General features: G+C 43.1%; 2 protein-coding genes across 4 annotated transcripts in view; both read right to left on the bottom strand.

The window, feature by feature from the left end:
• Nucleotides 1-19,250, bottom strand: part of DAPK2 (death associated protein kinase 2) — a 62,030-nt gene extending 42,780 nt beyond the window's left edge. For 2 of the 3 annotated variants that reach the window (XM_049812426.1, XM_049812423.1), the window contains exons 1-2: nt 19,148-19,250; nt 9,070-9,167 (exon numbers count right to left, since the gene is read on the bottom strand). In XM_049812426.1, the coding sequence (XP_049668383.1) occupies nt 9,070-9,146 (77 nt within the window). In that variant the 5' untranslated portion in view covers nt 9,147-9,167; nt 19,148-19,250. Of the gene's footprint in view, nt 1-9,069; nt 9,168-18,561; nt 18,625-19,147 lie in introns of those variants that run through there. The other variant, XM_049812424.1, reaches the window with a different exon arrangement.
• Nucleotides 19,248-23,166, bottom strand: part of TBC1D2B (TBC1 domain family member 2B) — a 41,979-nt gene continuing 38,060 nt past the window's right edge. The window contains exon 14 of the mRNA XM_049812415.1: nt 19,248-19,263. The gene's annotated coding sequence lies outside the window, so the exon portion shown is untranslated. The remainder of the gene's footprint in view (nt 19,264-23,166) is intronic.

The following is a 23,166-nucleotide window of genomic DNA, read 5'->3' as shown; positions in this document are numbered from 1 at the left end:
AACCTTAATCTGTTAAATACTCTTTTGACACCTCTTATAACTTCATAAAGAGCTTTAAAAATAAAATTATCACAGATGTCACTGTACTTCCTGTTTAAGCTGGGGAAAAAAAAAAAGTGAGTTTTGGTCTGTTTGGTGGGTGCTTTTTTTTACAAACAAAATGCAAATGAAATGGCTACCTCTCCTAAAGCTACTAACTACACAGAACCTAAACTGCGGCAGATGCCAGATTATGACAATGATCTAAAACTTTTCTTAATAGAGCATTTAACAGGAATTTTACTTGGCTACTAAAAAGTAGATAAATTTTTCATGTGTGTGAAAGGTACAGCAGTAAATCCAATTCACAATATACTACGGCTCTCTTTTGAACCTTTCACACAAGATTATCATAGAAATATCACTAACTTACCACAGCCCTGCAATACAGACTGGAAGAAAATTTTTATCATGTGAGAAACAACTAACATGGCTTCATTTCAGGCTAAGTGCCCGTGCAGTGTCAGGGTGACTTCTAACCAAACCAATTAATGGTATAGAGAAAAGTAACACAATACCACTACTCTAATAAGATGCTGATTTTTAAACCTAATGAGATGCACTATTTTATATAGATAGAGAAAAAGAAATCAGCTACCACTTTTGAACACACTGGCATTTTCACTCACAACCACAACTCATGTTTTTACTAACTGATTGTACAGCACTCTAGGATACAGTGACTTTACAGGGCAAGTTTCAATATTCACAACATGGAGGTGCTGAGCACCTTTGGACATATGCTGTCTCTGATAATGTCACCGTCTGGCACCTTTCAACCACATCTCTTTACAGCTCATGCAAAGATAACCAACATATCCTGGCCCAAAGATGACGATCTCTGTGTCCACTGCCACAGGAGAGTCAGAACAACAGAGGAATATGGATTCAAACAGAAGGATCTAGTTTACTGGAGTAAGTAGAGAGCAAATAAACCATTTGAAATTCAAAGCAAGATTATTAAATCTAATGTTTCTGAAAAATGCTATGAATTATTACAGGCTATCAATAAAGTAACATGGTATCTGCATTACAGCCAATTAATGCTTTAAACACCATTTTGGGTCATTAGTCCTGAGTCACAAGAAACTGTGCCACCTACTGAATCATCACCAGCATCTCCTGAAGCTGTTAAATGTTTTTGGAAAATTGCCAATCACACAGTGACAAGCAATATGGCCCTTATCAGTTCCGGAGGTTGGAGTAGCAGAGTCTGCAGTGATACAGCACTGACAAATTCCTGATAGCCTGGCAAGCATTTTACGTAATCTGAAGCTCAGGAATAAAATGCACATGATAAAAAATTTTCCCCACTTATCACACTTAGCTTTTAGATTGAATATCAGCTCTTGGAGTGGTAATGAACAGAGTCCAGAGACCTAGGGAAGGTCAAAGCTGACTCATGCTCAGCAGGAATAGCTGATTTGATAAGCTGTTCCTTCTGCTATGTGGAGCAACACCAGCACATATATAATATGCATGCAGAAAATTAGCACACTGTACCTTTGTGTTAAAAGGTCCAAATCCAGCTAGATATGGACTGTATATAATGTACCTGGGAGCAGATACATTTTAAGAGGATGGCAGTATTATGGTTAAATGATTTTTCTCCCTCCTCATGTATGAAAGATGGAAATCATGCTGGCATTTTAATCAAGATTTTAGCAAATTATCTGTAAGGCCAAAACCACAAAGGGTTGCTGATACTCCCCTTCCACTGTTCTTTGGGGAGTCTTCTGGTCTGCCAAATAAGAGGTGGAAGTTATCCCCTCATCTTATTTAATCTTTACTATATTGAAGTAAACAATCTCCTCCAGAAGCAGGACAGCACAGAAGCTACATTATTTGTTCCCGCCACTCTTCCTACATATGCAACAGGCAGAACAATGGAAATTCTCTCTCTGTGAGGATTATAGGGCCACAAAACTCAGATATTGAGGTTAACTACTCTCTCACAGAAGCTGTATATTCTGCAGTAAGTAAAGATTAGAAGTCCTGGCTTTAGGATACAGTCACCCACTTGTGGTGTAAATGAATCTGCAATATAGGCTGCCCAAAACAGGTCAGTTACTCCAACCCAAACATGTTGGCACTAGATAGAACAAGTCTAGCTCTTTGAGGGATTTTATATGTCTCTCCTCACCAAAGCAACACTGCGCATCACACTCAGATATTACAGCAGGTTTTCACTCCAGTTCAAAACCACCAATGTAGAGTTTAAACAATTATTAATAGATGTCACCTGAGCTAAATTAAGCTTGACCATCAGACAAGTATCTGCAAGCCCTATTCTGCACAAGATGCTATAGTAATTTGTCCAATGCTTTATTGTTGTTAGTCCAGTGGTGAGCTGCACTGTTTATTTTATGTGTATTTTTACTCATAAGTAACATTTTTCATTTCAAAAGCATGGAATGAATACCATACAGAGTCTATTTTCTCAGCTGTTCAAATTCCCATCTGCTTTCTACTGCAATGCAAAGTGGAAAAAATAGTTTTAGTTTTACAGAAATGGCAAAGCAAAGACTGGGATTAGGCTTAATATTCAGGGGTTAAAGACATTACTGAATTTGAGCTTTCTGAGCACTGCCTACTGGGGTCACTCAGCTCTAATTATACTTTCAAAGCCAGATATGGACTCAGGAGATACACTGAGATCACTTCCATCATTGAGAGGAATGCTGGTAATAAGGAATTCACTCCAAAAAAATGCACAACTTTGTTACTAAGTAAGACTAAGGCCAGTTCTAAATAACCAAGACCAGCTCTCAGTTACTGTAGGTAGAGCAGCTTTGTTATTGGGGGGGGGGGGGGGGGGGGGGCACACAAAAAAACCAAAACCAAACAACAAAAGCTCTCCCGTATTTTCTCTGCACTTCCTGTAACAAATCAAAGATTTTGGACACAATTGAAAGAACACTGAAAACTAGCAGGGAAATTTGTTTAAAAAGCAAAAAGCTAATATCACTCATTTTGCTAGAAGGAATAAAAAAATCCAAAAGTAATGGCTGCATCAGACAGCCGATTACAATCATAGTGATGGTGACCAAGTACAGGATGCCAAAACAAAAAATTCAATATACATCAAAAACATGACATAAAAGATTTTTGTAACAAGAAACAGTAGTAAAGGTGCTGGTTAGTGCGCAGTAACTAAATTTACATTTTGCATCAAAAGCAAAGACTTGCTTTGTGTGTGTTATTCTTCCAAATGTAAAGAACTAATTCAAATTATAAATTAATCGAAGAACAGAGTTAAGGTTCATGTCTGAGAAAGCCCAATACTGAACAATTTCTATAGATAGAGAAAACATTCCTGGTACGAAGATACTGTGCGATGTGTGTTAAGGGTAAATTTCCTAGCTGCAGTCACACCCCTCTGTTTACCAAGGAGTCCACTTAGCTGGATGACATGACTTTTTATCATAGATTTCCAAGTTTCTCCTCTACAAAGAATCCCTCAGTTATCTCTGCCTTTTGTTGTCATTACGTAAATAAATATTTACTAGTTACACTGTCAGAACAGGGATTATGTGCCAGGCTCCAAGGTCCCATTGCCACTGGTAAAATGTTGCATTTGCTGTCCTTTTAAGCTTCACTGAGAGAAAAAGGTTTCACCTGTCTCAGTGAGCGGAGCTGATCCCCCCCCACAAGGCAGGGAGGAGGCAGGAACTTGTAGCTGGAGAGAGGGGACAACAGGAGGCACGATAGGCCATAGATGAAAGATCTAGCTTGCCTTTAATCGACACTGCTGCTAAAAAAAACCCCAAGAAACATGAGGAAACAACTAGGTAGTGATATTTAAGCACATACAGCAGAAAATTCCTCCAAGTGAAATACAAACCAACCTAACATGCAGAAAAATGTCACAGCCTTGCTATAAAATTGATTTCCAGTGTCTAAGCCCGATCCACTCAAATTTAGCTCACCTTTTGCATTAACAAGGCATTAACTTGGGTTTCTACGATTAGGCACAGGACCCCACAGAAAATAGCCATCTCAGTACTCTACTTTCCACAATTTCAGCAAGCCTTGCCTGTTTTTCTTGTCAGAAGAAAAGCTCTTACAATTTTAATGCCCAGCTGCCTTCCTCAGGGGCCACCACACTGTATCGGCAATAAACTGTCTGTCTTTCCCAACAGAGAGGATTTCAAACTAGCAAGTGAACAAAATGCTTTTCCTGTTTCTCATGCATACTGGAAGACTTAGTTTTGATTTCCTATGAAGACCAGGTCACCAGACTATCCATCTTGTAACTATACAAGACTGCCTACCTCTGCAGAAAACATAGCAAAACCAGACAAAAGCTGGAGAAAGTCGAGGCTAGAGATGAACATATCTCCCAGACACTGAAACAGGCAAGAAACTGGAATGGCAGGTGGTAAGGCTGGCACACACTGTAGAGGAAGGCAGAACCCCTTCCCTACAGCGAAAGGACAATAATGAAGGAAAGGGGGAGACTTCCTTACCCAGAAACATCACTCCAAGGTTTGTCTCTGTTGAGCATGATCTAAGTCCTTGTACACTGCAGAGAGCTGACCTGCGGCACGCGGTTCACTGTCTCGGGACACTGCAGCGCGATTCCCGCACCACCGTGCAGGAACACGCTTTCTCAATGAGCGCTGTCATGAAACACTTCCGGACAAGTTCGTGACACTTCCTACCCTCTGCCCAGGCTTGACATGTAACAGTGACACTGCCCAGAAGGCACAAATGTCAACAGCTCTCTACAGCCTGGCTGGCAACACATTTAGGTAATAGATTAATGACTCTACGGTACAACCTTTTATAAATTACACTGCACGTCACTGAAATTCTAGCACTCTCTGTGCACCTACCACCACCGTCAGTGTTTGCTAGTACAACTGGAAGAGGCTCCTGCAGGTTTGTACAAGACCTCCTTTTGCCCAGCTAGACAGAACTACCCATCCAAATCACAAAGCTCTCCAGTGAGCTTTATGGCTGCTACTTTCCTGGGAACTATACCACTAGCTCAGTAGGCCAGTTCTTCCTTCTCCCGGACTGCACTGGCCTTGATTGAAGTTTCCATTCTTGGTTGTCTCTTGCTGTGACCTCTCTTGCCACAAGAACCAGCAGTTATTTGACCTGCTGCATACTCCCAAGAAGTCAAGTTAGCCTCCACTTCCTCACATTTTCCAGGAAGCATTTCCATTGCTTTGGCATGCTGTTAGAGTGATCTGCTACAAACATTCCTGCAAATGGCTTACACCAGGATCTTCCTCAAAACAGGCAAAACTGTTAATAGATTTCTTAAAAAGTTTATTAAAATCAACGGTAAAGAATTCGTTTTGCCATTACTTGAATAAAAGTTACGTTCAGCAACATAAACTCATATTTGAGGAGGGATAAATTTTGCAAGCATTCTATGGAAAATAATTTTTCAAGTATCCATTTTTGATCAACAGCTAAGACACAGAAAGAAACCGACCCTGTCAGAAAGTCTGATGCCTTCAAAAAGTGACATGCCTGGGAGGACTGTATAAAGCACTCCCAAATCACAAAATCTGCTGCTCTTGGGAGAAGGAGAAAGAGAAGAGAATCTTGTAATACCTTTGCAGGCACTGATTACTTTATACCACATTGCTTTCTAGCTCTTCTAGTCCTCCAGACTAACTAGTGTAACTGAGGACTTTTAAAATAAATATCCCTAGAACATATTCATCTTCAGTTAAGTATTCTAAACTCTCTCCTCCTCTTGTCATTAATTTTGAAAAAGAAAAAAATTAATATTTCAATATTCTAGCAATAAGCTGTGCTATAAATTTCAAAAGGGGTTTTTATTTTAAAATGTTGAAATTTGCTAAATTCACTTTAGAGGCTCATCCTCTTTTTAGGCTCCCTTTCAGCTATTGCTAGAGAACCTCAGTCCCCACAGACTTCACACTTACAAACCAACTGATATTATCTTGCAGAAAGTAACTTTAAATATACATATATGATAATAAAGTATTGCACTCATTCAGCATAGGCCACGATAAGCTTCCCAAGTACAGCTGCTAGAACGAACAAGCCCATCAGCAACTTTTTTAATGCCACATGCTTGACTTGTTGTTCCCTGTATGCACCCTTTGGAGAAGTTGAGCAACAGAGGTGTAAACTTAAGATTAATATTTAAAAGATTGAGGCAATATTGGAGCGAGGCAGCTAGTTACAGCACACAAGCTGCAGCTATGGAAAACCTGCTCCCCCTTTCTGCAAAGAGTTTTCTCTCACACCATTGCCTCAGCACAGGAGACAACTGCATTTCCAGCATTGTTTGAGTTTCTTCTAGCTCAGCAGTGATTCCGAGAATGCTTTGGTTGAAGAGTCCACAAATGCACCATTGGCAGGGTTTTATACAGCTGGATCTGAAGAGCCTTTGCTGCAGCTACCTTTAGTGCTGCACAGTGACAGGAAGGGTCTAATTTTATCACCAGACCAGATATATCTGAGCCTTGCTAAGGGGCATTTGCAGTATTTAATAGGAGCCTCCTTTCCTAAGTACTGTGCAAAGACTTTCAGAAAAACAGGTGCTGGCTGTCGGTGAGATCCTGTATTTTAACTTCTGACTGAATCCAAGCTAGGCCAAGCACTAGGCCTGCATTAATGACTACTTTTGTTCTCAAGAAATCACGGACTCAGTTAGGAGGACATGAACAGGACAGACTCTTCACAAACGTCGTTTGAAAACCTTTGTTTTGTAAGTGACTTCTGTTGCCAGAATGATAATAAAATAATCCTTTCACCTGCCTGTAACAGTCAGCAATTAAAAGCTTGTTGCGAACGTATAGAACTAACAAAAGGCATCTACAGGTTCTAAGGGCATCAGTCAGCATTGGAAAAGACTCTTGCATTTCAGTCACCACAACCTGTCTACCGTGTTATTTTTCTTCTAACAAAGCAAGATATCATTTGTTGCTGGCCCTAATCAGTAGTTACTACTCAGAGATAATAAAGGCATGATAAACCCTTGACATTCCACATAAAACACACAGCTGAAACAAGAGGTCTTCAGAGCTCCTCACAAAATCCGAAAGTGAAAATACACTGACAAAGACAATGTGATGTTATATTCATGGGCATGTGTAACGTTTACAACTTGAACACATTCAGAGTAAGGGAGCGAATTCCAATCTTGCTGCCCTCTTGTCACAATTTACAATTACAGTGTTTTCCTTGAAAAATCGTAACAAGCAGCAGAGGTCTGCTTGTTACAATTTGCCTATTTCCTTCAGGTCTTTCAGGGAACATTTTTGCCTACAGACCTCAGTACTAAGTAGACTTGGATATCTCATCTACAAGAAGTATTACACATAAAATGCTGGGAACTAGAACGTGGTTTTGTAGTGGAGTTTAACACCCCCTTTGTCATGTAAGGACTGCTCTTGCTCATGTACACACCTACTCCTTCTTCTGGCTTATCTAGAAAAGGTCTTTCTTGCAGAGAGTACGCCCATTAAAAAAGGCAACAATTTCAGATTCCATGTCTGAGTGTAGTCTCCTCTAAACCAGCCCATCACCCAACATGTAGCGAGTACCAGCTGCATGAGGTAACCCTGGGACCAGCAGGGTTCCTGGGACATGCAGCCAGGATAGGAGGAGGTTCTGCTGTGACCATGCAAGCCTTTACCAACCTGAGGCCTTTCAGGCAGATTCAAACAGCAAGGGCCAGACTTTACCAGGTTGTTTCAACTACACTTCTCCATTCAAAAGGCCTAATAACCATCAGCTTGAAGAGGAGAGCGAGGTTCATCATCTCAAAAGACACTGGATTTCCAAAAACAATTCAGGAACCAACGTAAAAATATGCTACTTGGTTTCCAGTTTCTCACTTTAGCAGTTTGACTGTTACAGTACATACTATGGCCTCCTAGGTTAAAAAAAAGCACCCCTTTCACAGCCTGCATACACACACTGAATTTCTTTGCTGCTCACTGTTGTCAGATTTTCACTTTCAGGCTGATGTTCTTAGAACCAGTCAATACTCAAAAGTAAGTAGTTACAGAAAATATCCTAGTCGAGGCCTTTGTGAGAGGGAAGGAAATGAAAAAACAACAAATGAAAAATCCAAACCCAGAAAAAATCTCCCCTTAAATCTTCTCAACAACTCTAAAGATAAAATAGCTGGCACTGCAAAAAATATGATTTGGCAGGAAAACAGCTTCAAGTGAAGTGTTTTAATGTAACTAAATTATTGGCCCTTGAAAAAGGGTAATTGCACATACACAGTCATTTGTCAAAACCAACTGCCAGACATTGGGAAAGAAGCCAACATGTGTATAGTCCCAATTTAGCTATTTGCATACTAAAAAGAAAATAATTGGAGGGTTGGACACTGAATGGAAACCAGCTATCCTCACCCAGAGCACTGTATGTTGCTAAGTGACTGGGGGAGCCCTGTGTCATCCAGCTCACAAACCTAGCAGTGTTTAAACAGGTGCTTATGGTTAAGCATGGTAATAGCCCATTAACTCCACCTATAATTAATACCTGCAGATAAACCTCTATAGATTTAAAAGCTATACACAGGGATTAACCAGTCCAGCTGAAATTTTGACAGTTAAATCTTTTCAGGAATACATACACAGTGTTTTGCAGGCAGATATGAACACGTCTGTCAGTGCTCGGAGCCAGTTGAAAACAACAGTGCTGTGCAGCACTGTTCAAAACAACAAGCCAAATTAAAGTGCTGCGTCTATGACGACAGCACAATGGGTTCCTGTTTCCTAGCTGGTTTAGAGAATGGACAGGTGAACTGAGTCTAACGCACAGACACAGATGACACCTACCTACAAAAGACAGTGTAAACATACCTTTTGTTGTCCTAGTTGCAAGAAAAGAAACAAGAAAAACAGTTAGCACACTTAACCTAAAAAGAAAATAATATCCAAAGTACACTTTTTGTAAAAGGATGTGTTTCTCTTGTATATTGCAATTGATTTAGGCTATCATGTAGTCATTGTTTTAAGATGTGGCAAATATCCCCACGTCAGCTTTTAGAATAGTGTGGTGTCATCAGCATGAACTTACCTTCCTAGCTCTTCCCCAATTTCATAAACATCCTCCACCTTCTGTTGCTTGAACAAAGCCATAACTGGACTTCTCATTGATGCACAAAGATGATGCAACTAGAATATTAAGAAAGAATAACATTCATTACGATCTTCCAACAGGCAAAGAATCAGTAAAACACATTTCTGGTATAGTCACTTTAGATCCATTGCAGCTCACTCATGGCCAAAGTTAGCATTGATCAATCAAAAGAATTAATTTAGCAGTCTCAGCCAAATAGTGAGGGTCCGAATCTGCAAAGAGGTGAGTGCCTGTAAGTGAAGAGGGTTCTTGCCCCTCACTGAAGTAACTGAGCACATATTTAACCAGAAGCACAGAACACACCTTGAAACATAAATGTGACCGAAGTAAAGCAACTAATGAATAATTTGACAAACTTATTGGCAATAAAGCATCCATGCTACAATAGAGAGCTAGCATGACACTCAGCATTACAGGCTTCTTCATTAAATGTCAGCAGGCAGACCATGAACCAAGGAGACCACAAGGCAGAGCTTCCTTTTTCTCATGTCAGGCAGTGTTTCTGAAGCACACAGGCAGGACAGCTAACATAAACGTGAACTATTGTTGCAAAAAGGCACTGTGATTCCATTTACAGAGTTTTCGGCACAACATCTTCCATCACACACTAGACGTTTCAAATGAGAAAAACACAGGCAGCATCTGTTGCATGCATTAATCTGTGTAACTGTGAAATTTGTTTCCTGAACACAATCTTTTAAGTTGATAAGCTCTGTGAGGTCTGGAAAACCAAGCCTCACGTTGGTGCATACAAGCACCGGGGAATGCACTATGCTGTGCTGCTTCTGGAAGAGAAGAAGATCAGAGATCACATTATTCCTCGTATCCTGGCTTCAGCTGGGATATAGTGGATTGTCTTCCTAGTAGCTGGTACAGTGCTGTGTTTTGAGTTCGGTATTCAAAGAATGTTGATAATGCACTGATGTTTTCAGTTGTTGCTAAGTAATGTGTAGTCTCAGGTCAAGGATTTTTCAGCTTCTGATGCCCAGCCAGCAAGAAAGCTGGAGGGGCACAAGAAGTTGGCACAGGACACAGCCAGGGCACCTGACCCAAACTGGCCAACGGTGTATTCCATACCATGGGACATCATGGCCCGTATATAAACTGGGGGGAGTGGGGGTGGGGGAATCACTGCTCAGGGACTAGCTGGGTGTCGATCGGCAGGTGGTGAGCAATTGCACTGCACATCATTTGTACATTCCAATCCTTTTATTATTGCTGTTGTCATTTTATTAGTGTTATCATTACCATTACTAGTTTCTTCTTTTCTGTTCTATTAAACCATTCTTATCTCAACCCATGAGTTTTACTTCTTTTCCCGATTTTCACCACCCATCCCACTGGGTGGTGGTGGGGAGTGAGTGAGCAGCTGCGTGGTGCTTAGTTGCTGGCTGAGGTTAAAGCACGACACCTTGGGATATACCCACACAACAACGTAAGTTATGTTAACAGAATGGATTTTAATACAATAACCAGCCAACCAGTTTACAACATGTTTGGTGTTTCCTGTGTAGATGAACACTACCACTATCCCCAGTGGCCCAAACAACACCCAGTATTTAGATCAGAACGTGTAAAAGAGCTGTAAGGCCTCTAGCACCACAATAAAATCATAGAATCATAGAACGGTTTGGGTTGGAAGGGACCCTAAAGATCATCTAGTTCCAACCCCCCTGCCATGGGCAGGGGCACCTTCCACCAGACCAGGCTGCTCAAAGCCCCATCCAACCTGGCCTTGAACACTGCCAGGGATGGGGCAGCCACAACCTCTCTGGGCAACCTGTTCCAGTGCCTCACCACCATCACAGCGAAGAACTTCTTCCTTACATCTAACCTAAATCTATCCTCTTTCATTTTAAAGCCATTACCCCTCGTCCTATCACTACATGCCCTTGTCAAAAATCCCTCTCCAGCTTTCCTATAGGCCCCTTTAGGTACTGGAAGGCTGCTGTAAAGTCTCTCTGGAGCCTTCTCTTCTCCAGGCTGAACAACCCCAACTCTCTCAGCCTCTCTTCATAGGATTGCTGCTCCAGCCCTCTGATCATCTTTGCAGACCTTCTCCAACAGGTCCATGTCTTTCCCGTGTTGAGGACTCCAGAGCTGAACACAGTACTCCAGGTGGAGTCTCACGAGAGCGCAGTAGAGGGGCAGAATCACCTCCCTTGACCTGCTGGTCAGGCTTCTTTTGATGCAGCCCAGCATACGGTTGGCTTTCTGGGCTGCAAGCACACATTACTGGGTCATGTTGAGCTTCTCCTCAGCAAACACCCCCAAGTCCTCCTCTGGGCTGCTCTCAATCCACTCATCGCCCAGCCTGTATTTGCGCTTGGGGTTGCCCCGACCCATGTGCAGGACCTTGCAGTTGGCCTTGTTGAACTTCAGAAGGTTCACACGGGCCCACCTCTCAAGTCTGATGAGGTCCCTCTGGATGGCATCCCTTCCCTCCTGCATGTCGACCACACCACACAGCTTGGTGTCGTCAGCAAACGTGCTGAGGGTGCAAGTTTAATGTAACTACATTGAGCCATATAGTTATTCTCACACATCTCTAGGCTTCAAGAGCATATCTGTACTTCTCAATGTAATGTACATTTCCTTATGAACCCCAGATGCTGCTTGCTTCAGACACACTGGGGACTTCCAGGTTCTATACTTCTATACAGCTCCTGCATGTTTTTAAATAGCAGTCTTTGGCATCTGACTGTGGTACACTGTGAAGCATACTTCACAAGCAAAGCTCTATTTTGATCCTTTAGAAATAAGCTGAATTCAACGTTGCAAGAAGATCCAGCTATTTTGATAAATCAGCAGACTTATTATAAAACAGGACAAAGTACCAAAGAGTAATTGCAGGGTTCCTGCCAAGTTGAAATGCACATATTTAAGATTTTTCTCTAACAAAAGCATATACCATAAGCAGCAAATACATTGTAGAAATCCAACAACTTGTCAAAACACACCCAGTTTTCGCTGTGCACTCATCTCAGAAAAAAGACTGGCTGCTTTGGTTTTTCCCTCCCTTTTTATAAACCATTCGCTTCTAACACATGGGAGGCATGTTGAGTATCAATTAAATTCCTTTCCAAATATGCTCCTTCTATTGCTTCAAATGAACAGAAATAGTCTCTTAAGTACTTCTACATATATTTTTGGCCAATGTTAGCAAAACCTACGCATTAGGAGAAAAATTATTTGACTGCTTTATTTCAAGCAGAAGGGCTACTGCATCAACACTTGCACTGATACTAGCTGGGAATATCATTCGCTCTTTCAAAAAACAGTAACAGTAAGTGAAGGGATATCAACAAAATCAGATGTCCCTATATTAGGCACCCAGGACCAGTTACACAACACACAAGCTGAGAAGGGGTACCTGCTTCCATCTTCTAGTGACACAATTTTGTGTAATTCTGTGGCAGCTCTCATCATATACTTAACATCTCTGTGCAGTGCATCCTTTTGGATTGCCATTTCCAAAGTACAAGGAGATCCAGGGGCACTTTGCGACTATTCATTTCCCTTCACTCCTTTCCCCTTCACAATGTACTTACTAGGTGGGGAGCTTCTAACGGCCCACACCCACCCTACAGCCTGCTCTCCTCTACGCTCTTTCCTCCAAGATGGAGGAGAAGATACAAGGCACACGCATTATTCTGGCAAGCCCCACTCCCTGTCTCCAAGGGACCCACAGCTTCACTCATATCAGATGATGGGAAATGTTTCAGCTATACATCAAAACCGCATCCTCTCCTTTTCAAAGGGTGTGTACCTGCACACCTCATGGGATAGTATGCATGTTGTGACATGACATGACTGACATGCATCTGTCACATGACCAAAACACATCCATTTCTGTCACGTTTCAGAAGTTACCATTTCCACTGCACGACAAACACTGGCAGACACCTCATGGAGGAGAGGGAGGTGCAAGGTGCCCCTACCAATAGCTTTCACGCCCTCAACAGCAGCCTCACTGGAGGTCTCCATTGGAGAAGTCATGGCTCTCTTAAAGACTCTGTGAGGCCTACTCCATTTTCATTAACAAATGGGTTCAAACCCCAGTTTCAAAACTCTGCGATCGAGACAAATTTGCCTCCCACGTCTTCCTGTTATATCTGTGCTCTAGCGGTGATCTCTCTCATCCAGCTACCTAAGGCAAATAATAGAAACCACACGGGTTGTGACACTGAAGACGAGAATAACCATAGCACTATTAAAGCATACTGTAGAAATCAACACTTGCATTGGTGAACCTTGACTAGATGCATGACAACGTGGGTTGGGTTTTTTTTCCACTTCCGCTTTCCATACCCATCCTTTCTCAGACATTTTCTGGCTGATCCTTACTTGGCCTGTATTTTCAGAGTTTTTCAAGATGAAGCCAGGTGAACTGTTCTGCTACTTTGCTCCTTAATTCCCTTTCCAAAGCCACGTTCATGCCTGGGACAAAAATATATCTTTTTTGTCTCAATGAAAACAAACAGCTCAAATTCTGCTTTGTAAGCAAATTACTGTATTCCTCAAGCAACCTTTCATAATCTCAGAGAAAGCTCATTGGCCAACATTGCTCAGGGCTTGAAACTACAGTCAATAAATGCTTTAGTAGCATTTACAAGAATGAGGACATCTCCGAGCTATTGGCTCTATACTAAGTGATGTAATGTTGCTTGCAATTGTTCAGAGCAGGATTTTCTGAAGTGTTGGTACAAAACCTAGTTCAACACCCACAGACTTCAGAAAAAGCAAACAAAGGACAAAGCCAAGCCTTGCTGAAAACCCCAAACCTTTTGCTCATCCTGAATTGCAAGATTAAGTTCTGAGCGCATGCAAAAGTCAAGTATGGGAAAATGCCCACTTATTAAGAGATACTGCTGAGACTTGCCCAAAGACTGTAAATCCCTCAAGGTGACTACTCCCTTCATCAGAATCCAAGGTACGTGGCTATAAATAACGTTAATGCAAACACACCTGAAAGAAAACCATTGTTCTAAGAGAGACTTTGTCATTCAGAAGAGCAAGTTAAAAACAGTGCTTTGAGAATGGGAAACCCACCCAAGATGCCTCTGGGAACACAGCCACTTTGTGTTTGATTGACAAGTTTACTCATTTCCTAGCATCCTCCAAAGAACATATCTACTTCTGCAGATGCATAGAATCCATGTAATATTATGTCAAAAATAACCAGAAAATTCCCATCCCTTTTGCTGATTTTTTAACTTAGACCCTTGTTCTGCAAAGGTCAAACCAGCAAGCTTACTCTCAACACCAAGGAACCGTTCCAGCATCCAGGTCAGCCTAGAGCCTTGGTTTTGAAGACTGAACTCAAAACTGTTCCAAAGTGTTCAGACCCTCCAGTCATACCTCTGATGTGCCGGTGTTTCCCATGTCTATCACTTCACATTATCTTATACTGCCTTCCACTCTCATTACTTCTGCAGATATCTCTCACTGTTAGTCACAGTTAGCAGATGCCCAAAATAGATCATACACTTGATGATGCAAGGCAATTGTCATTAGCAAATACACAGCATAAAGGGGATAAGATAAAAAAGATAACCTTCACGCACTTAAAATTCATCTGAAATAAAAATGCCGTTCAGAAGCATAAACACAACCTTCCCCAGATAATATATGCTGATCTTAGGAAACTAAGGTGATTTCACATTCAAAAGATTTAAACTACACTGTTTTTGTTGGACTCCATTTGCAAGTACAGACCACAAGTATACCAAAGGAGGAATGAGAGACAATTTTTTTCTCTGGTTAGATGGTGATTTCCTTATGCTGGTCAGTGAAAGCAGACTGAATTAGAGATCATCATTCATCTCTGACTCATTCAGACAAAGAAGTTGTACATTCAAGATCTGAGGAAACAGCAACAATCAACTTTGTTTTCTGATACACTCTATATGCTAACGCTTCTGGGGCATGCGCCCAAACAATATTGCAATACAATGAGTCAGAATGATTTCCCATCACTCAGGGTCTGCACCAGAATTCATTAAAACCGGGAGGATGCAAGAATCTGCTGCAGTCATATGTAGATCAATTACTGTTGGTTGTTCTTATTGTATCTATTGCTCTGTCTCCTATTGTTCTTGCTTTATTGTCATTTGTTGCCTTGCTTGTTTGACTATTGATTCTTCAATAAAACTACCCCTGGTACTCCTGCTCTGTTACCCTGGCCCTGGAAAGGTTGGGAGAGTAAGATGGAACTCGTATTCATGACGTGTCACGTCAAGCCAAATTTTGACAAAATATGAATTGGAATTGACAAATTTTACCAATTTGGACTACTTACTGGACTGGACACAGGTGGACGGGCCACCTCAGACCAGAGCTTTAGGAGCTCCAAGGCAAGCTCTGCAGCAGAGATAGCCTTCCAGGTTCTTTCACAGAACATGGCATGTCTACTCCTCAACCATCCCACGTTGGGGTCATCTCTTCTCTATCAGTCTCTTTGCTCTAGGATTCCTAGCAGTGAGAATTTTAATACGAAGACCAGCTTCTACTCAGCATTCATATTACTTACTATGTTTTCATACTGATAGTCCATAGTATAGTATAAGTACAGCATACTATACTTCACCTTTTACTCCTGTATCCAACTCCCCTTTATGCATCCCAAATATCACAAGGTAGCAAAGTATTGTTTACCTATGCAAATGATTTTCCTACAGACATGTAACAACACTGTAGCAAAACCATAAATAGAATACAGAACTCTGAGATTTCAGTTTCAGGCACTAGAAATATGTCCTGTTTGATCTCGTCAAGTTCCTAAATTCAGTCATACCTAAAATTGGATCTTATTTACCCTAAGAAATCACACTGTTTCTCATTATGATCTAAGGCACAAATTTAAACACATATATTTTATATCAATACAAACCCTGAATGTAGATATTCTTATTCCAGCACAGAAGTGCCTTTTTAGTGCAGCTTGTGCTGTGTGTAAAGGAAATGAACCTAAAGAAATCCTCTCTTCTGAAGAGGGTGACAGAACCCACCTTAAGAGGAGCAGAGGAAAGTAAGTTTTATTTCTCTCTTTTAAAAAAAGGTTTCTCTGCATAGGTAAGTTATTAGTCTGTCATTACCAAATTATTTGACAGTCCATAACTGGTCCACACATGTCAAACCCATGACAAATGTCCACCCACCACTGAACAAAAGCAGGATTATAGAAGATAGAGTTGAGAACAAAACTGTTGTATCATTTAGCTTGTCACCAGCCTCGCATTTTTTTTTCCTTAGGGTATCTTCTACCCTAAGGAAACCAGTTTCAAGTGACTAAGGTAAAAACTGAATAATCATACTTTCTCAAGTACACCTGAAATGAGCTGAATCACTAAATCCTTTGCCAAAGTCAGAAGCATCCCGTGGCATGTTTTTATATTACAAAGCAATAGTTATACTAAAGCAAAATCCAAAACACATTAGAACAAACCAAAGTAACATCTTCCCTTATAAGTTGTGTTTTAATACTGAAAAATGACCAAAACAATTTAGAATCAAAATTGGACTGTTTAAAAATAGTCACTTGGGTGGGGGGAGAAAAAAACAAAACCAAAACAAGACCCACCAAACAAATTCAAGCAATATTGTCTTCTAGTTTTGGTGCCTTATGCTAAAACTAAACAGATTTTTATAAACATTAAAGTGCTTTCTCCTCTCACCCTTTCTATCCCGTCTTTCTCTTTTTTTCTGTCCTAGAAAAGAATAAGCAATTCCAGCAGCAAAAAACAAGTAATTTTTTACCCTCTGCTTTCAAATAAACTTAATCAAAGCACAGTTAAAAGTTATATTAATTTCAGCAAACTCTTTTCACCTAAATATTTTCCTGTCAGAAAACAACAGTAGCCTAAAACTCTTTCCATCAGAAAACTCAGGCAGCTATTACTACCTCTGCGCCTATAAAGGACGCAAAAAACACCCAACATCTGAGCACTTCAGCCCCATTATGGAATCACCGCTCCTGCCACTAACTCTCAAGGGATCCCTTTCTGACCTCCTGAGTTTACTCTCAAGTAATTACATGTGTAGTGGATGACCAAAGACTGCATTTCCAAGCCTCCGCTTCAAGTGTACGTACCAAATGCGTTAGCTCTGCAGCTAATTACGACTCCCCAGCAGACAGCTAGCTGCCAGTGCTGCCGCTGTAACTGATCTCAAAGCCCTCACATGCTTGTGCGATGAGCTCGGTGTGAACGCCTGGACAGACAGGGCGCAGGGGGAAGCCCGCAATGCCAGGCACGCTGGCATGGCATCGCAGAGACCCGCTCCCCGTCCCTGAGGCGCCTTCAAGGATTATTACCGCAGATAAGACACATCACTGCCCCAAAGTCAAGCGAGATCTAGCCTGTGCAATCTACGTTTCTTTCACAAGCAAATAAAGGACATAGGAGAGTCTGACCCCTACAAATGTTTCAGAACAGATACCTCTAGAGAGGGTCAGAGTTGAGCTTCTTTCCCCCCAGCATTAAGCAGGTGAGCATGCCTATTTTGGTCCTTTTGCAGCTGGCGACCGATCAGCCAAAGCAGCAGCGATTGCAACACATTTCCACCCTCTCATTCACACCTTCCTTCTTGACTGTCTCCTAAAAGGATGCAGGCCAGGCCAAACCAGCCCCTGCTGTGCTGTATGGCGCCGGGACCCCCAGCTCACTGCCCAGAGGAGCAGGTGTTAAGAAACCTACCAGATCCAAGTGAAGCTCTTTGAGGGAAAAGACAGGAAAGAACTTACAGATAAACACGATGAAATCACACAACATTTTCTGAATGACATCAGTAAGCTGAGGTGTGAACCCAGAACCAACTGTCCCTGAAGGCTTTAGGCAGAAACAACGCCAGACGGAGCGGTGTGTAACACCAAATGGTGTTACTTCTGAAACTAGGGCATTCCCCAGCCCTTGCGGGACCTGCTCAAGGATCAGTGACAGCTGCTCACAGAGGAGATGATCCGGGGGGAGCTGCCTTTTCCCCTGGCCGACAGCTGCGGGACAGCGGGCACGGACAACCTGAGGCGTCGTCAACACCACTAACCACGCCGTGCAGGCGGGATGACCGAGTGTAAGCCACCACCCCAGCACCTCCGACAGACCTGCGCCACGGCCACCAGGACTGACCCGCGGGGAGGGACCCCACCGCCCACCTGCAGACCCCAGGACTCGTCCACGACGCCGAGGAAGAGCGGGCAGCCAAGGGCGGCCCGGCCGGCTCCCCCAGAGCCCGCCCCAGCCAGGCGGACTTCACAGCTGCGCCACTTCAGCCTCTGAGCTCCGACGCAGGCGGGACCACCGTGAAAGCGGCTCAAAAGGACAGACGGACGACGAGAGAAGCAGGGAGAGGGAGCCGAAGCCGGGGAGGGGAGCCCCCGGCCCCGCGGAGGGCTTCGGCCGCCGCCGGCTGAGGGGGACAGTGCCCACTTACCGCCCGCCTCCGCCGGGCTGCCTAAGGCGCTGCCTCGCCGCACAGGATCCCCGCCGCGCCGGCCCCCACCGCGTATGCCGGGAGGGAGGCTGAGGGGGTCGGCGCCGGCCGCCGGCGCTCCCGTGAACCGGAGAACCCGCCGGCTCAGAGCCGCTCGCCCGCCCCTGGGCGTGAGGGAGGGAGGGAGGGAGGGAGGGAAGGAGGGGCCGCCGGGCTCCGCGCCCCGCCGCGGGGAGCCGTCGCGCCCCCGTGAGGAGCGCGGGGGGGTCCTGTGAGGCGCGGGGGGTCCCGGCGCCGGACGGTGGTTTTCGGCGGTGTTTTCACGGCGCGGGTAGGGTCCCCACGGCCCGAAGTGGGGTTTCAGACCCTGTGAAGGTGGCTGAGCCGGCCGCCCTGTCAGCGGCAGCAGCTCCCCCGGGCCGGGGTCACGTCCTCCCGGCGGGGGCGGCGCGGGGGGGCGGCGGGGGGGTGCGCTAATCCTCACCCGCTGCACGGAAGGGAAAGGGGGGCACTGCACGGAAAACCCCGCGCCACCTTGCCCGCTCATCAGGGTTTCTTCTCCAGCCAGAGCAGAGGAGGAACGCACCTGGGCATCGCCGCTGAACGGGCATCGATCGGCCCTGCTTCTCCTCCTGGGTAGAAGTCCAAACTGGTCCAAAGTTTGGTAAAGAGCTCGTACTGTCCCAGTTTTCAGCAGCAATCCTGTGCAAAAAAATAAAAACTCCTTGTTTATTCCAGAAATCAAAAGGCCCCGCCTCTCAAAAACAAACGCTGTCCTCGCTTGTTTATTCAGTCGGGCTCCGTTTCATCAGCAGTCAAACTGAGTTACTCTGCAATGAGAACAGAAAGTTTCATCAAGGACACATGGACGAACGTAATACCTGCCTGACGTGACTGCAGCGATACTATTTTGATACGAATGTGTTGCCTGTGGGCAGCCTACAGGGCAAATAACGCTAGCACTTGGCATCACCACAGAAGTGACAGGCCTGCATTCCCACGTTTGAGATGCACATAGATGCTCGGTCATTACAAAGCCTTCCAGACCGTCACAGCCCTCCCAACCTGCTTAGGGAATATCTCAGAGGTAGGACCTGATTTCTTCTGCTGTAGTAGATTCAGGATATATGAAAACAATACCAAGGAAATCAGGCTGAGGAGATGAATTCATTAGAGAATCACTTAATTTGCATAAGCCTTGTTCTATATTCTCTACAAGCTAAAAACAAGCCTGTATTGTTTATTGAGTGGTCTGAGACTCAACGTTACCCAGTGCAATTCCCCGTTGCTTCAAGAAACCACTGTGATAGAATGGCACAGATTTCCAGTCCTCACTGTGGATCTCAAAATGCATTAATATGCACTGCTGTAACAAACTTTTGCAATACCGTTTTCCAAGTTGCCCTAGACCAAATGTTGGCTACCAACAATGACATCCTTCATCTGTTTACTCTCCCGTCTTAAAGACATTCCCCAAACCTGTAAAACTAGATTTTCTCCCTCTTTATTTGACAGACAGTAATTGCAATAAGTACTGTTTGGTCTCCTTAAATTTCTTCTGGGCAAGTTAATATCCAACATTTGTTAATGAAGAATGATGTGGTATTGTTCACACCTTCAAAATCAAATATAAATGCCAGGCTGCCTTCACTTCCAATTTTCTATGTGGTTAAGATAAAGTAAAATTATGGCAAGTTATTACACATAAATAGGCAGGCTGTTTCCATTGCAGTAAGTTGCAAAGACAGATGAATTTAAAAATAGTTTACACTAAGCAAGTGCCTAAAGGCAATACTTTTTATTATCACAGTTAAAAAGAAACTTGGCTTCAGACTTGTTCCAAGTCAAGAGGACTGAACTATGCCCCTGCTCGCCTGCCCTGGGAGTGGTGTTCACAGCCCACGAGTTCCTCCCAATTCCAAAAGGAAAGGCTGCATCTGATATCACAGAGGGTGGAGGACAGGAAATAGGAGCAATAGTAAAGGTTTCAAAGGGCAGTGGAAGAATTCAGAACCCTTTGAAAGGGAAATAAAGGTATTTTATTCCTCACCTTTAGTTCTGCAATGTTACACGATCACATGCAAGTCGCAGCAGTCCTCCTACAAAATTCTCAGAGGGAAGGGCACACAGCTGAAGGCGACCTCTTTTGTTGGATCCTAGCTGCAAGGAGGGGGACAAAACAGCATGGTTTGCCCTGAAAGGCCTTAACTGCTTTTCAAATCAGGACAAGCTCTCCCTAGACCCTGAATAACCCCAATTTGAATTTAGCATCTGCTGGCCAGCCCTGCAAGGCATCCAAGAAGAGCAAGCGTAGATTGACTCTCATCCCTGATGCCATGTCCATACAGTTTACAAACCAAAATACAGGTTCTTCATTAGTAAGATACTGCTCTTACATCTTTCTTTAGTTGCTCACCCTTAAAACACTCAGACTTCTGTGTAACATCTTTGGCAATCAGGGCAAAAGCCTTTATGTGCATACAGGACAAGAACAGGAAGGAAAACTCAAAGCTGAGTAGCATTTGAAGCAGGCAGAACAAGCAAACGCTGCGGTGTCTGCTAGCCGTGCATTTACCAGTCTCCTTCGGGAAGCAATAAAGGAAGCCTGTACCTTATGTTTCAAAGGGGGAGTCCCAGGCTTAAATACCAGAAAAATACCACCTGCCATTATAAAAACAGGTAAATAGCTTATTTCACAGTTTAATCACCAATCACAGTGCCTGAATACATCACCAAGACAGTTCATCAGCTCAAACCTCAAGTCTTCGAGGCAACTCACTGCAAAAATGTACCTTTTGTACACACAAAAGGTACACCTCATCTGAAACACATGGGCAGAAAGCAGTTACTCAAGGCCAGGAGTATCTTAATTAAGGCCGAAGTCATCTTAATTTACTGGTATATTCTACTGTTGAATGTTTTAATTGCTTTACTTCTCTTTACAACACCCCAGACTAATTTAGCATAGAGAATAGTTTTCTTATTAAATAACTATTTTGTTTTTTAATAGCATGTTCAGTATGTAGTCCCAAGTTTTGCTTTCTAGTCTAATCATCTGAAAAGCTAGCATTGTAGATGGGTATAACTCTAGAGAAGTATGGCTTGTACAGCATAGTATCATGATGGAAATACCGCTCTACTAACTTCATTGTGATTGAACCTTTTACCTTCTTTTCCAGGGGGCAAACTTCCAAGGCAGAGTACACCCTTCCTTTGCATTATCTGAGCGAGTGTATTTCATGTGTGGGAATTCTTAAAGCTTCAGCACTACATGGATTCTGCTTCCAGTGAGGTCAAGGAGCTGCAGATAAGGAAACTATGTTTAGCACTTCTGAAAATCCCACAGAATGAACACCTGATATTATTGTAATACCAGCAGGCTTCAGTGTGTTCTCTGCATCTCTGAGGCACCCCAAACAGAGAGAGAGAGAGAGACTCTGCAGGTATTTGGTCTCAGTTCAGAGTAGGTGAGCTGCAATCTGTCCCTTCTAAGTTAATGCATTTCTTAGGAATAAGGTATTTAACAACGCATCAGCCATACTCACATCCTTGTTGCAATTCCACTGAGAACAGATGTCTCAAGCTCAGTCCTCCCAAGGAGGAAACAGGAGCCTCAGCTGTTCTTCAACAGGCCCCAGCAGCTGCTAGGGCAACACAACCTAGTCAAGCTAAATATGCCAAGTGTCCAAGTGAGGACATTGCTCCGTATGCACTCTCTTCGCAGAATTTTCTGTTTATTCCTTTGACTTAAATTTTCAGTATAGAGAAGAGGTCCTTAGGCCATAGTCATGTTCTGCCTCAATTGCCGCTCTCTATCCTGTTTTGCAACCCCTTTGAACAGACCTCCAACTGTGCCAGTATCTACTCTTAACAGCTTGCCATCCTGTAGCAGAGCCAGAGGACAAAAACTGTGCCCTATTCATGTCTACTGTGAAAGATCTGCGTGGACATGCAATTAAAGTGGTTTCCCAACTCTTATTTTTCATCCCTCACAAACATTTAGTGGTTAAGTTTTATATGTGAAGCAGCTGAGTGAGATACTCAATAGCCTCTTTAAGGGAATCAAGGTAACTCCAAAATGCAAAAATCATATCTGACAGACAGACATTGAGGCTAGATTTCCAAATTAATTCAGTACTTCGTTAAATTTTCAAAGCAGCTGAAATTATGCACTTGGCTACCAAAGGCTTTAGCAGAACATCAGTGCCCAAGCCTATTAAAAAGAGGCTTTCGGTGTCAGGATATATCAAACAAATACGTATCTTTCTTAGGAAGTGTGTTCCCTGTGAACACTCACACAAATTTAATCTCCCTTCTCTTTCTCTCCTCTCCCAAGAAACTAAGGACACCAATCATGAGTTTACCCAGTCAGCATCACCTGCATGCAACATGTCTATAGTTCACATTTTCATGCTTCAAAGCCAAATTTGCATATATGTTCCTCTACAGAGACTCTCTCAAATCACATTATCAGAAAAAACCCACCAGCTTTACTACTGTTCTGTTCTGATGGCACCTGGAGTTATTTCCACCTGTTACGGAAAGAAAAAGAAAAAAAAAAAAGGAAAAAAGAACCATAGCAAGCTGCAAAGTAGTAAACAATTT

Source organism: Accipiter gentilis, chromosome 10 (genome assembly GCF_929443795.1).
Source record: "Accipiter gentilis chromosome 10, bAccGen1.1, whole genome shotgun sequence".
In the NCBI taxonomy this organism is placed as follows: domain Eukaryota; kingdom Metazoa; phylum Chordata; class Aves; order Accipitriformes; family Accipitridae; genus Astur; species Astur gentilis.
The sequence above is the reverse complement of the archived record's forward strand: the minus strand, read 5'-3'. Positions and strand labels throughout refer to the sequence as shown.